Source organism: Pteronotus mesoamericanus, unplaced genomic scaffold, assembly GCF_021234165.1.
Source record: "Pteronotus mesoamericanus isolate MK-2021 breed Mesoamerican mustached bat unplaced genomic scaffold, CSHL_Meso_final contig_170, whole genome shotgun sequence".
NCBI lineage: Eukaryota > Metazoa > Chordata > Mammalia > Chiroptera > Mormoopidae > Pteronotus > Pteronotus mesoamericanus.
Window position 1 is genome coordinate 406,560 of NW_026555069.1, and position 14,136 is coordinate 420,695.

The window sequence follows — 14,136 nt, forward strand, 5'->3', positions numbered from 1 at the left end:
TATGGTGGACTCTCTGCAGAAGGTCCTAACCTGTGTAGCCCATTCTCTGGAGCCGGACTGAGACAGAGGCTGCACCTGCACCACCAGCTGCAGGCACAGGGGTCTCAGCCAGGGAAAGGGAAAGATGGTTCTTTATTTTGCAATATTTTTACATGAAAATTTAAATCATGTTCTCTTTATATGAAATTATGATTATCGAATGTGACAAGGATGTGTCTACTTCATGTATTACTTTGGACTTGGGAAGTTGTTTGGCCCTAATTTTAATCTGTTTTAATATCCACTTGAATAATCTATGAAAATGAAATAATGTGATCCCTCACGCAGTTCAGCTTTAATGTTAAACAAAGAAAGAATGGCTGTCCATTGGCATGATTCAAAGATGACTCACAGCCAAATACTCTCCCAGACCTGACTTTTGTCATCGGGTCCAAGAGGGGAAACGTGCTCAGGGCACAGAAGGACAGTGGCCTCACTCTCCCCTCACTTATGAGACGAGCCTACTGTATGCAAATTTCCCTCTCTGCTCCAGGTTAAAACATTTCCTGAGCTGTGGGGGCTCACAGCACTCTCCTCACAGAGGGCTGAGTCTCTGGGGAAGGCAGACCTGTGTGTAGAACATGAGGCTGCTGGGTCTCCTCCTGTGCCTGCTGACAGCCCACCAGGGTGAGTGTCTCAGAAGTCAGACATGGGTCTATGAGATGGTGGTGACTGCACGTGACTGACTGGGACTGATGTTCTTTCTCCCCAGGTGTCAGGTCCCAGGTGCAGCTGCAGGAGTCGGGCCCAGGAATGGTGAAGCCCTCGCAGACCCTCTCCCTCACCTGCACTGTCTCTGGATTCTCTATCACAACTAGTAGTTATGGCTGGATCTGGATCCGCCAGTCCCCAGCGAAGGGGCTGGAATATATTGGGTACATAACTGGTGGTGGAAGTACTTCCTACAGCCCATCCCTCAAGAGCCGAGCCTCCATCTCCAGAGACACATCCAAGAACCAGTTCTCCCTGCAGCTGAGCTCCTTGAGCACCGAGGACTCAGCTGTGTATTACTGTGCAAGAGACACAGTGAGGGGAAGTCAGCAAGAGCCCAGACACAAACCTCCCTGTGGGAAACAGAGAGGCTGGACTGCAGGTGGCGCTCAGAACATCAGAGGAAACTGGAAAACTGACACTGGCCCATAGTCTCTGACAAGTCAGGACCAACTTTCTGACTCACTATTCCTGCATCAGCATCTGCTCCTGCTTCCGGGGAGACACTGGTCCAGTGTCTTCTTTGCCACTACCCTCGAGGCTACAGGCAGTGCACTCTGAGAAGAGGGACCTGAATGCTGTAGGTTGGAGAAATCCTCCACCCCAAAATCACATCAGTATTGGATACACTGAGTGGACAAATTGATGCTGTGTCTGAATCTCCCCAGGACAATCCAAGATCTTCTCATCATGGCCTCTGCTGATTTCAGGTGCCAGGGAAACAGGAAACCACAAGGGTGGGCACTCACCAGCTTTCACATCAATCTTCTTGGCTTTCTTTCCGTCTTCATAATAGATCCTTCATTTGTGCAGATGGGAGTCGAGATCCTGCCCAAGTGTTAGGAACTGGGGAGAAGTGGATACTTGGGTCACTGCCATGAAACTTATCACAGTGTTTGTGTATATGCAATTTATTGAACAGTAGAAGTACATTGGCATTAGGGCTATGCTCAAGGGATACTTACATGGAACCTGCAAGCAGATATCCTGTGGACATCAGGGCTCTGAAAGCCACCAAGAGCTTCTGAACTCAGAGATATGAGTGAACCAGTGTATCTGGCAGGTCCAGCAAAGGGGCTCCCTGGTGGCTGTACAGTGCTCTGACCTAGGGCTCCCTGCCAAGTCACTGGGGTTTACTAAGGACAATTCTGTTTGTCCTGATTTGTGTAAGTGCATGGTGTTCCCAAGGGAGCATCCTGAAGACAGGGCTAAATTTTGGCTTCTGGACAGGAGACACTGAGAAGATATATTAGCATGAATGTTCTTCAAAATTTTTAAATGGCACCACACCCAGATCACACAGAGACAGGAATCTCTTGGTGAACAAAAGAACAAAGTATAATCCAAGCCCTTACAAGATAATAAAACAGACAGAGAACACCTGGGGCTAAAGTTGGGCATTACACAGACTGTAGCTCACAGAGATCTCCCAAACAGAAAAGACGTGTGCTTTCAATCATAATCCAGGAATCAATAATTGAAAACACCATATGTACCCTGCAAATCCCACCTTAGAACTGGCATTTTTCTTAAATCTCTTTGACTCATGCCTACTGTCATGTGACACATTGAGTCCTGTGTAGTCAACTCATGCTAAAAAGAACACAAGTGGTGGTTCTTGGGGCTCACACTCTGGCACACGAGGGCCTTTGCCCACTTTCAGGTGCTTCAACTCCCATGAAACTCATTTCCTTTTTTAGCAAATTATTTAAAGGCAGCTGATGGAGAGGGACAACAGGGAGTCATTATCATAAACAGAACTAGACAGTTCCTGGGTAACACTGTGCAATCCGTACATTTCTGCAACCCTTGCTTTGGGGCCAGCCTGTCACAAGCAGTTGGAACATCAGCCAGGGCATCCCAGGGCCTTACTGGGTGGGACATACTGTTCTTTCTATTTTACAAAAACTATAACAAAAGGCAGGTTTTGTATCAAAGCCCTTCTCAAAATTTCATTGCAGGCAGAAGGGTGTAAAAGGAGGGAGAGAAACAAGGAGGACAGAGAGATCAGGAGGGAGGCTGAGGATGTTCAGGCAGTGTCATTGCTGGTCCTAACATGGCTGTATACTTAGAGTGCTTTAGAGGTGTTTGGTGGCAGACAAATTCTTGTCACTGGACAATAAACATCACCCAAAGGTGTGGTCAAGGTTATATCTTGTACAAGCAAGATGAAGAATGCTGGTGCTTGAAATATGCTCACAAAGAAACATAGAATATGAGTTATTTTAATGAGTGGTTTTGTACACCACATTGTAAATCTATTTGATGTGTAAGTCAGAGGTATATACCATTTTATTTCTTGTTATGCTGGCTTCTGGACTGTGGACTTCCAGCCTACATGCCTGTGGGACATAAAAGCCATTGTTCATTTGCTTCGCAGTCCATGGCACACATTTATAGCAGCTTGAAGAGTCTCACATGGAGAGTCTGATGGGATTCTTCTGCATCTAGAACCAGTTTCCTTGTCCTGTGACCTCTTTCGCTTTACCCACAGCTTAGAACAGGTCACCTGGCATCAATGGTCACTTCTCTTCTTTCTTCTCCTGGAGCTGCATCTCCCTCTACCTCCCCTTAAAGAAGCACTTATCATAATCAGACTTACAGATGGCCCTGGGAAATCATTGGATATCAAGATCTCTAAGTTAACCAAGGATGACAAAGTCTCCTGGAGCAGTTGGGTCACTGAGGACAGAATAGAAGCATATGTAGGAAGTAATTATTTTATTTTTATATTATTACTTTCATATGTTCAATATAAGTCTTTTTTTTTCATATTATCAGAGGGAAAGGAAGAGATAGAAACAAAGACGGGTGAGAGAGAGAGAGAGAGAGAGAGAGAGAGAGAGAGAGAGAGATTGCCTCCCATTCAGACCTAGACAGTGGATCATATGTTTTCAGATCTAGGATCAAATACACAATCTTCAGTACGAGAACGTCATGCAACCTACTGAGCCAAACTGTCCAAGACTGAGGCTTAATTCTTAACAGACATATATCCTTGGAGAGTCATACATTGAGGCTTTGTCATCATTTATTTAGCCAGTGCTACAGCTCCCTATATAGTAGGAGGACATGGAGATAGGGTTCCTCTACTGAGGTAAAGCAGACAAGCCCCAACCCTGCAGCTCTGGGACAGGAACCCAGCCCGGGGTATCAGGGTGTCCCCAGTCCATGTTGAGGACAGGAAACAGACCACTCACCATGGAACATGGCCTCTGCTGGGTATTCCCTGTAGCTATTTTAACAGGTAATTTATGGAGAATGAGAAACACTGAGTATCTGAGTGGATATGTCTGGGAGAAATAGTGGACAGGGGACAGTTTATTGACAAGGATGTCTTTGTGTTTGAGGTTTCCAGTATGAGGTGCAGTTGGTGGAGTATGGGAGACACTTCAAACTGGGACATCTCTGAGACTCTCCAGCCCAGCCTCTGCATGCACCTTCAGTGGCCCCATGTGCACTGAGACTGCCAGGCTCCAGGGAAGGGGCTGGAGTGAAGCTCAGACATTAATGGGGATGGAAGTACCACACGATATGCCAACTCTCTGAGGGGCAATTTAACTTCTCCAGGGCCAATGGCAAACACGTGCTGTCCCTGTGAATGGACAGCCTGGGAGCCAAGGACAGAGTCGTGCATTACTTTGTGAGAGAAACTCAGGGGGAGTCAATGTGAGTCCAGAAATCTTCCCTGTGGGAGACAGGAGGGCTGGGCTGCAAGGAATGCAAGGAATTACCTCATATCATGAACTGTATAAAGATCTGACTCCTTGGCTGTGGGCTAGATGCTTCCTAGCACCACTTAGTTGCCCACATTGTTTGGACCCCTCACATTACACCTTATTAGGACACGGATTGATGTAGTGCCTTAGAGCAAGACTTTGGAACATGGACTCAAATAACCTACCCAGACTTACCAGGATTTGGGCACATAGTGACACACTGTTGTACAGAGGAGGAACTCATGAGACATCCTCTCATATTTCCTGGGTGACTTGTATAGATGTAATTGCTGAGCCTGGAGGCTTCACTGGCATTCACTTGAGAAAACAGGGGAGGCCTCTGGTTTTTTTTTTCTGCCCCATGTATACATGGGTCCTGTTAGGTGGTGTCAGTCACTATCTGAGAATCCACATGTCCAAACTTCTGGAATCCTTAGGGTCTGGATATCATAGGTCAGGTCATCCACCATCAGCATACATTTCAGAGCCCTATAGGTGTCCATGGTGACCACGAAGAGAAGAACATCTTTGAGGAGCTGAGGTAGTAACAGTTGAGAGGAACAAAGGGGTCATCCACCTGCAAGTCTCCCTGGTCAGCCTGAGACATCATCACGAGATATTGTGGCCAAAACAGTACCCTGCTCTACTTGTGGATGACGTGTCTCTGGCCCACAAAACTCGGGCTGTAGGAGAGCCAGCCTGGTGTCTGAAGGCCTTTGTCATGGAGCAGCTCCTTTATCATCTAACTACCTTGGAGGAGATGGAGCTCAATAAAGGACAGCCTTGAGAATGCTGGACAAGACCTGTGCCACCCAGAGCCCAAGGGGCAAGAAGGGCATCCTCAGAGTGACCGATTCCTCTGCCAGCCTCATGTCCCCTCTTGGGGACAACTGTCAGTGGGAATGGAGAAAGGGCGGATCCTCAGAGAAGCCAAGGCCCAACCACCTGCCCTGGCCAATCATTGCTAAGGAGACAGTGAGAAAACCTACCCTGGGTGGGGCAGCTGAGGAGACAATGCAACAGTGACAGGGTGTGGCCAAGGGACTTGAAGTCAACTGGGAGGTCAGTGTGAGCCCAGGCACAAACCTCCCTTGAGGGAAGCGGGGGCTGGGATCCAGGGGGTGCTCAGGACACCAGGGGAACTCAGGAGCACCAGGGGATTTCTATCTATCTATCTATCTATCTATCTATCTATCTATCTATCTATCTATCTATCTATCTCTCTCTCTCTCTCTATCTCTCTCTCTCTCTCTCTCTCTCTCTCTCTCTCTCTCTCTCTCTATCTATCTATCTATCTTTCATCTATCTATCTATTGTATAGAGGAAGTGGCAGGAGGAAGAAGGGGAGGTAGAGAAATATCCACATGTGAGATGTTGTGTTTCGCTCACCCCCAACTGGAACCTGGATGTCATCTCAGCCGTGTGTCCTGACCTGTGACCTTACGGTTTACATGTCATCATGAGACCCACCATTCAGTGCTAAAATACTTTTATGTAGCAAAACTTTTAGATATGGAGGGAGACAAGATGGTGGAGATGCAGGGGCTGCTCAGTACACGGGGCCATTAGTGACACTCAGGGTCGTTCACGTGCACAGGGGACAGCACTGTCACCATGGAGCCTTGAGGGCAACAGGGACATCAATACCACCGGGGAGTGCTCATTAGAGAAGAGGACATCAGAGCCATTGGGTTCACTAATGAGCACAAGGGGCATCAGTGTCACCATAGAGAGATCAGGACACCAGGGGTGTCAGTGCATTTAAAGGGAGGGGTTCATCTCAGAAGCTGGTTCCCAGGGGGGTGGAGGAAGGGCTTCCAATTAAGGTCCTTAATTTATTCACCTCCTTTTGTCCCTAGGGGCCATTCCTGCTTCCTTTTATGTGTCTTGAATTTCTTACCCTCCCTCATCCAAAAAAAGGAGGAAAGAATTGGGTAGGCAGATAAGGTTGCTTTCTCATCTGGGTTCTTATTGTCCCCCTAACTCTGTAGTCTATGTACTTTTGTGTTGACAAACAAAACAGTTAAAAATTCACACTAAGCCCCAACTGAGGATGATTCCTCTGCTACAGTGCAGAGATGAGTCTGAGGTTCTGAATCTATGTGCTGAGTCACACCCTCTTCCCCACACAGCACAGACCGTCACACATGTGAATGATCAGTGCTGCCAGGACCCCTGACTGCTGGGGAACAGTGAGTCACTTTCCTCTCCTCCACATGGTTGGACATTAGGCAAGGAGAGATTGCCTCTTGTATGCTCCCTACTCGGGAAATAGCCACAACCTAGGCATGTGCTGCCCTGAATGGGAATCGAACTGGCCACACCAGTCATGGTTCTGCGAAGATATTTTATATTGTTGAACTGGGTGAGGCCACATGTCCTTCCTAATGTGTGGGGCCCAGTCTGATAATTGGAGACCTGCATCGGACCACTGGGACCCTCTGCATGAGGGCCCTGAAACTGGAGCATCCACATGAACTTTGGCCCTGCCTCCAGCACCCTTGGGAACACGGGCCTCTCCTGCATCTCAGGACTGTGTCCTTGCACTTGAACTAAACTTGAGACTCCTGTGTAGACCTCACACCCCCTCCTCCATGATTTCCCCTGTACGTCCTTTGAGTCACAGTTTCCTCAGAGCCACAGGGAAGGATGTGCGCCCCTGTCCTAGGGACTCCAGACTGAGTCAGGTGTGACCTGGAGGTGGACCCGGTTCCAGTCAGATGAAGAACCCCATCAACCCTGCCTTTGTGACATGGGTTGTGTCTATACCTCCCCTCTTTCCTTATCCTGCTGCTTCTAGGATGGACAGGAGGCCACGGCAGAAGACGACAACACTACAGAAATTATTACCATTTGTCCTAACCCAGAACAGCCTTTGGACACAGGTGTTTCCTCTGCATTCTATGTCATCACATGTTGACACCCTTCACCTGAGTTTGTTCTCTGACTTCCCTATGCTTTTCCCTCTCATTCTTGATCAGGGGAACAGCAAAAATACCAGTTAATATAACCTGAATATTTGTGAAACCCGAAAGAAGGAATAGGTCCCTAAATAGCAAGATGTGCTCCATCCTCACCACACACTGTCACCACCTTTAAAAGGAAGAAGAAGATGACAGTTGCAAGAACACAGATGAGCCTTGGAGACACAGTGCCCAGAGAAATGGGTCACTCTCAGGACCACAGTGGCTGTGTGTGTCCACGTTTGTGAGAACCTGCAATGGTCAAGGCCATGGAAACAGATGCAGAATGAGGTGTCTGGGGTTGGGGCAGGAAGTGGGAGTCAGTATTTAATGGCATTGAGTCAGTGTGAGAAAGAGAGAATTTCTGCATCTGGATGGTGACAATGATTGTCCAAGGGTGTGGATGGACTTAAAGTCACTGTGTCCATTTAAGAAAGCACTCTCATGGTGAATGTTAGTTACTGAATGTGTTACCACAGATGTCACACCAGCTCTAATTAGAGTTGTGCACAGGTGTCCCAGGACCAGTGATGCCTCCTGACCCTGCAAGGCAGGAATGGCATCAGGGGTCCAAGCAGGTGTGACATGGAAGGTCACTCTGAGGAACTCGCTTGTGGGCAAGAACCTCAGAAGGCGTGAGATTTTCCCATAGGTGTTTGCAGGGAAATGGAGTCTGGGAAGAGGAGGAACCTCGTCCAGGATTCTGGGCCATGGGGCTCCTGGGCTGAGAGCTGCATGTGAGGTGGAGGTGTAGGGACAAGGACAGTGGCAAAGTCAAGGGCTCAGATGGTACAGGGCATTACATGTGCCCAGGTGTCCCTTCTAGGGAGACACAATGTGGGTGGCACATCATTAGGTCCCAGCACACTCTGTGTCATGGTGTCACAGTGATGGTGGTGGGGACCCATGTCTGACAATGACACTCATCACACACAGCACTGAGTGGCACAGAATGGAAACTCCTTTCTCCTGAAATACTTTTTCCCCTGAATTTAAACATTTCTGCATATCCCAGGAAGGAACCCAACACTTCCCTCTGATCTCACTTTACATGGGAGTGAGAAAAGCAACTAGAGATTCAACATGTCCCACTTCTCTGGGGTCATGGTCTGTAAAGCTCCTTGAGAACTGGGACATGGAGACACCCAGGTGCTCTCCTGAAATGTGTAGCTTCACAGGGACATGTGAAGAAGAAAATGATAAGTTCAGGCTGAGGTCCCCCTGGGACAAGTGAGGACACAAATCACTGGTCGGGCCAGGAACATGGATGGGGCTGAGTTCACCTCCACATTGGTGGCGGTGGGGGCAGGATTGGGTTAGAGAGCACACGCGTCACCTGGAGCAATAACGTGCCTCTCACTGGAGCAGCTGTTCTCAAGGTTTCACTCTTTCGGATCCACCTCACTTTCCTGCATGCTGGGCACAGCTGACCTGTGCTAAGTTCTCCTCACAGGGTCCCTGCAGTACCTGCAGGAGAGTGGACACCTTCCCTGTCACATACATCACCTCAGTCCCAGGTGACTGCCCCAATCCCTCAGTCTCAGATCTCTTGTTGACAAGGGGCATCTTCTGAGACATTTGTCACCTGAGAAAATATCACGTTTGATCCATAGGTGTCCTCATTCTGTCAGATGTGTCTTAGGCCTTGTTGTGCGCTGTTAAATCATGAGCACTGCACTGGGAAATTTCTGTGTATGGAGCATGTGTAATACCTGATTTTAGGCATTAACCATGCTTTCAATTCCCATGATGTGTTCCAATTTAGTTTAGTGATAGAATGAATGATGTGCCTTCTCTGCACTTTGATTTCCTTCCATCTGTTACCTTGACCTTCATGAGACTCCAGCTTCCTTCCGAGGACCAGACTCCAGATCTTTCCCCAGGCTCCCAGCTGAAGATGGGGATGGTGGTTTTCAAAATGACCCTCTGTGATGACACATCTCAGGACAACTCCTGGCACAGAGTCAGGGCCTGTGTGTCTCTGGGAGATGGTGCCTCCAGGTATCAGGGCCCCATGTCCTCTAGGAACCTGGGAGGCCTCCTGAGCAGCTCACCTGAGAGAAGGGGCTGCACTGCCCTGGGAGAAGGGAGATGAAAGGAAGGGCGCAGCATATAGAACACCTGTTTGAGATGTAGGGTCTGAGCTGGACTCTGGCAGCAGCTCTAACTAGTGTGGCATTTTGATTGGAGCTCGACTGAGACAGAGGCTGCACCTGATCTGCCACATGCAGGCTTTGGGGCCCCAGCCAGGACAAGGGAAAAACTATTATTTACTTTGCAATATTTATACATGAAATTTATATCAAGTTCTCTTTCCGATGAAATTATGATTTCCAATATGGAAAGGATGTGTCTACTTCATGTGTTTCCCTGGACTTGGGAAGATGTTTGGGCATATAGTGTTAATCACTTTTAAGGTCAATTTGAATAATCTATAATACTAAAATGTGTGATCCTTCACCCAGTCCAGATTTAACTCTTAAACAAAGAAAGAAGAGCAGTCCATCGGCATGTTTCAATGTTGATACATAACCAAGCTATGCTCCCATTCCTGACCTATGGCATCCAGTCCAAGAGAAGAAATGTGCTCAGGGCACAGAAAGACAGTTGCCTCACTCTCTCTCCACTTATGAGAATAGCATCTGCCACATGCAAATTTCTGTCTCAGATACTGGTTAAATCCTCTCCTGGGCTGTGGGGGCTCACAGCTCTCTCCTCACACGGGGCCAAGTCTCTGGGGAAGGCAGATTTGTGTGTGGAAGAGGAAACTGCTGGAACTCCTCCTGTGTCTGCTGACAGCCCCCCAGCGTGTGTCCCAAACATCAGACATGGGTCTATGGGATGCTGGTGACTGCACATGGCTGACAGGGACTGATGATTTTTGTTCCCAGGTGTGTGGTCCCAGGTGCAGCTGCAGGAGCCAGGCCCAGGAATGATGCAGCCCTCACAGACCCTCTCCCTCATCTTCATTGTTTCTGGATTCTCCATCACATCCAGTGGTTATGCAAGGAGCTTGATCAGCCAGCCCCCAGGGAAGGAGCTGGAGTGGATCAAGAACATAAATAGTGGTGGAAGCTCTTACTACAGCCCGTCCCTCAAGAGCCACACCTCCATCTCCAGGGACACTTCCAAGAACCATTTCTCCCTGCAGCTGAGCTCTGTGAGCACCGAGGACTCAGCTGTGTATTACTGTATTAGAGACACAGAGAGGGGAAGTCAGCAGGAGCCCAGACAAAGACCTTCCTGCAGGAAACAGGAAGGCTCAGCTACTGGGACTGCTCAAGACACCAGAAGGAACAGAGTAAAACTGCACTGACACTACATTTCAGACTCTGACATTCCAGGACAAAATTCTGGCTCCACTATTCCTGGATCAGCACTTGCTTCTGCCTCTGGGGAGACCCTCGCCCAGTATCCATGGTGTTACTACTGTCGAGGCTTCAGGAAATGCATTCTGAGAATGAGGACCTGTACGCTGGTCAGAGTCAGAGTGATCTGCCATGCCAAAATCATGTCAGTATTGGCTGCATTGTTTGTACAAGGGTATCCTGGCTCTGAATATCTCCAGGACAAACCAGCACCTGATCACTATGGCCTCTGCAGGTCAAATGGATAAAAATTAAAATATGTATTGGACATGGTGTGACTCTAAAGAGTAATCCTATTAGAGCATTTACCAAACTAAAGAAGATAAGGGAACCATAGTCAGTGAGGATATTTTCACAACTTTTTTATATCTGAATGTCAAGGATCTGGAGGCCCTGATCCATGACCAAAAACCCTGCAGGTATTAAATCTCAGAACAGGTCCAGGTGTCTCTGTTTTAGGAAAAGATGTGTTCTCAATGCGGAGCTTCTCCTGTGGGGCTCATTCTTCTGTGGAAGCAGCTTTGTGTGCACAGCGCTCAGGGGTCTGGCAGGGGACACATCAGATAACACTGACTCAGACTTGAACTTTGGCCATCCCATTGATCATGTTCCCTGTGTTCCCTACCCTCTTCCAGATGGAGTCACATAATCAGGTATGAAGTCATATTCCTCATGACTATGCACAAGAGAAGATGTAGGCACGGTGAATTATGGGTCTGTCTGTGCCATAAGAGCATCACCTGCAGCCCCACAACCCCACGCAGCAGTCCTGAAGGCACAGCTCCTCCCCAGGGACTAGTGCTGGAGAGCCCTCCTCCTGGTGGCAGTGGCTACCCATAAGGGACTCCTTCATTCCTGGGTTGAGCAAGTGACATGGGACAGTCAAGAGGTCTTTCCACACTCCCCTTCCTCCTCTGCACAGGTGCCCACTCCCAGGTGCATGTGGCCCATTTGGAGGCTGATGAAAGGGATCCTGGGTCATCAGGGAAAGTCTCTGCAAGGCTCCTGGATGCACCTCCACAAGTTATGTTCTGTGATAGGCTCCTGGAATGGCCCTGAAATATATGGGATGGATCAAGAGAAACACTTGGTAACCCACCTTACCCAGGGCTACTCAGAATGATACTCATCTTCAGGACACACCTGTTATCATAGCCTATCTCCAAAGCAATGGTCTGATGTATTAGGGCAGAGACATGTATTACTGTGCAAGAGACTCATTGTGATGATCCACTTCCTGAGCGAGTCACACACCCTAGGATGAACTTGAATGGCTGCACTTAGCTCAGACGATGACAGGGTGATGGAATCCCGACTTCCTCACTCACAGTCACAGAACTGAGACCAGGACTGATGCTTCCATGGGCACATCAGAAATCCAGGGAAATGTTTCAAGAGACCAGATGCACTGCAAAGAAGGACAAAGAAGACTCCCTGGGGAGGACCCTTGTTATTTACTGTGATTTGTGCAAGAGTTACATTTGGAGCCTCTTTGTCCTCTAAATGAGGGATGACCATGGAGGCGTCATCTGGAAATCTTGGTCGGGGTTAGGTTTTGTGAATTGGACAGTAGTGACTCTCCAGAAAGGATTATGACATCCCTTATATGTGAACAATGGAAGTGTGCTTCTAAAGTTGAGTTTTCACTGGTGTTCTAGGTTCTGGCACCGTCCCCAACATCAGAACAAAGTTTCAGTCCTCAGTCAGGTAGAGATGTGAAGAAGTCTCCTCACCTGAGACCACAACTCCACAAGCATCCGTGTCCCTAGGCTGGTACTAATGGTCATCACATAGGAGGGAGCAGAGTGGGAACTTCCTTGCCAATGGGAGACAACATCCTGCCTATTCAATGTTCCTATGACAATGGAAACACTTATGGCAGAGCAGGGGCTGCAATATGCACACACTTGTTCCTGCACAATATGCAAGTCAGAGTCTGACACCCCTTCAGGGTACAGAGGTCAAGGTGGTGGCTTGAGAACTCTTAACAGAGAAGCTCTGCACTCCCAAGAGGTCAGCGCTGTAGCATGAATACATAGGCCCCTCCCAAGTTTATATGATTTATTCCTTATCCAGAAAGAGAACACTGGTGAAATGGGAGGCTTTGGGGAATGATTAAGTCAAGAAAGTGCCCTGTGAAGGGGTTGCTCGCTTCCTCAATGAGCCCGGAGATTTTTCTGATCCTTCCTTCATGTGAGGACCGACCTGGAATTGTTGGATGTGATCCTGGAAGGCGCTCCCATTAGAAAGCACCATGAAATTAGTCAAATTCAGGCCAGGGTCCCTGACACTTCAAAGTCAATCCTCCACTGTCAGATGCTGATGAAGGGGAGTGCTTTTATTAAGATGCTGACACTCAGGGAGATGAAATACTCTCATCTCAAAGCCCACTGCCATCCCTCAATGCAGGTAAACTTTTTAGAAGGAGCCAGAATGACAAAAAGCGTAAAGAGGTCATGGGATGAGGTTGTGGACCTGTAGGCAGTGATTTCTTTTTCCAGTGTCGACCTTCACTGTCATCATCCGAGAACTCTTTGGTGCCAGGTAAATGTCTTCATTGTACCAACAGTATCAACCAAATCTGTTGTAAGTTTTGCTTTTTTTTTCTTACACAGCAGGACTGGAACTGGTAGCACGTGATGTATGTTGGTAAAAGACTGTTAATTCATGAGTTATTATGAGTTGGTTAGTAAATTTTATTTAATTCTGTTTCTTGGGAAGTCATAGCAGTATCAAATTATTATTCAATGATTCAATTCCCAACTGTCAATTCTCTCTCCATATCTATAGAGCTATTGATCTCCTTCGAAGCTGTGAAGGAAGGGAAGACCTATACCCATTGGAAACAAAATCTTATGAGTTAAAAGCCAATGCATTTTTAGAAACCATACTAGAGCAGATGCTACTTTCCAGACCTGGGAAAAAACAAGTTATAGAGATCATTTATAAAAATACAGACAAACATTCTAAAGAGAATGATTAAAATAAAAAAAAATATTTTTTGGACTTAAGTCTCTGTGGTATCCATGAATATAGACTCATGAACCAATCTGGAGTTTGGTCAAGCAGAGAGGTATGGTGATCCTGTTTGTTTATGCCAGGTATGTGATGCCAGGTATGTGATCTCCAGTATGTGATTCTGGAGATGCTGTTTCCATCTGAGCTGAGGTACCAAGATAAGAACAACCAGAGTGGTTTATGTTCATGGAGATTCTGTGTTGTTTTTCAGTTTTGTAGCCTAAGGCAACTTGATTACCTAAGACAACTTTCCCTAGTGAGCCCTGAGATTACTTAATATGAGCAGGTGAGGTTTCATTTTTGTTGGCTATGATTTCT

General features: G+C 47.5%; 1 protein-coding gene across 1 annotated transcript; it reads left to right on the forward strand.

Moving 5' to 3' along the window:
• The first annotated feature begins 591 nt into the window (after positions 1 to 591).
• Positions 592 to 11,640, forward strand: LOC129064951 (Ig heavy chain Mem5-like). The gene is made up of 4 exons (XM_054566218.1): positions 592 to 666; positions 752 to 1,075; positions 10,324 to 10,592; positions 11,533 to 11,640. Exons 1-4 carry the CDS (start codon positions 621 to 623, stop codon positions 11,638 to 11,640), a joined length of 747 nt encoding a protein of 248 aa, XP_054422193.1. The 5' UTR covers positions 592 to 620.
• Positions 11,641 to 14,136: the final 2,496 nt, after the last annotated feature.

Bases quoted from the DNA above. Each gene is read 5' to 3' on its own strand.
- LOC129064951 (XM_054566218.1), top strand. From the start codon at position 621: ATGAGGCTGCTGGGTCTCCTCCTGTGCCTGCTGACAGCCCACCAGG. The intron at 667-751 runs GTGAGTGTCTCA...CTTTCTCCCCAG, and splicing joins CCTGCTGACAGCCCACCAGG to GTGTCAGGTCCCAGGTGCAG. The intron at 1,076-10,323 runs GTCAGCAAGAGC...TTTTGTTCCCAG, and splicing joins AAGAGACACAGTGAGGGGAA to GTGTGTGGTCCCAGGTGCAG.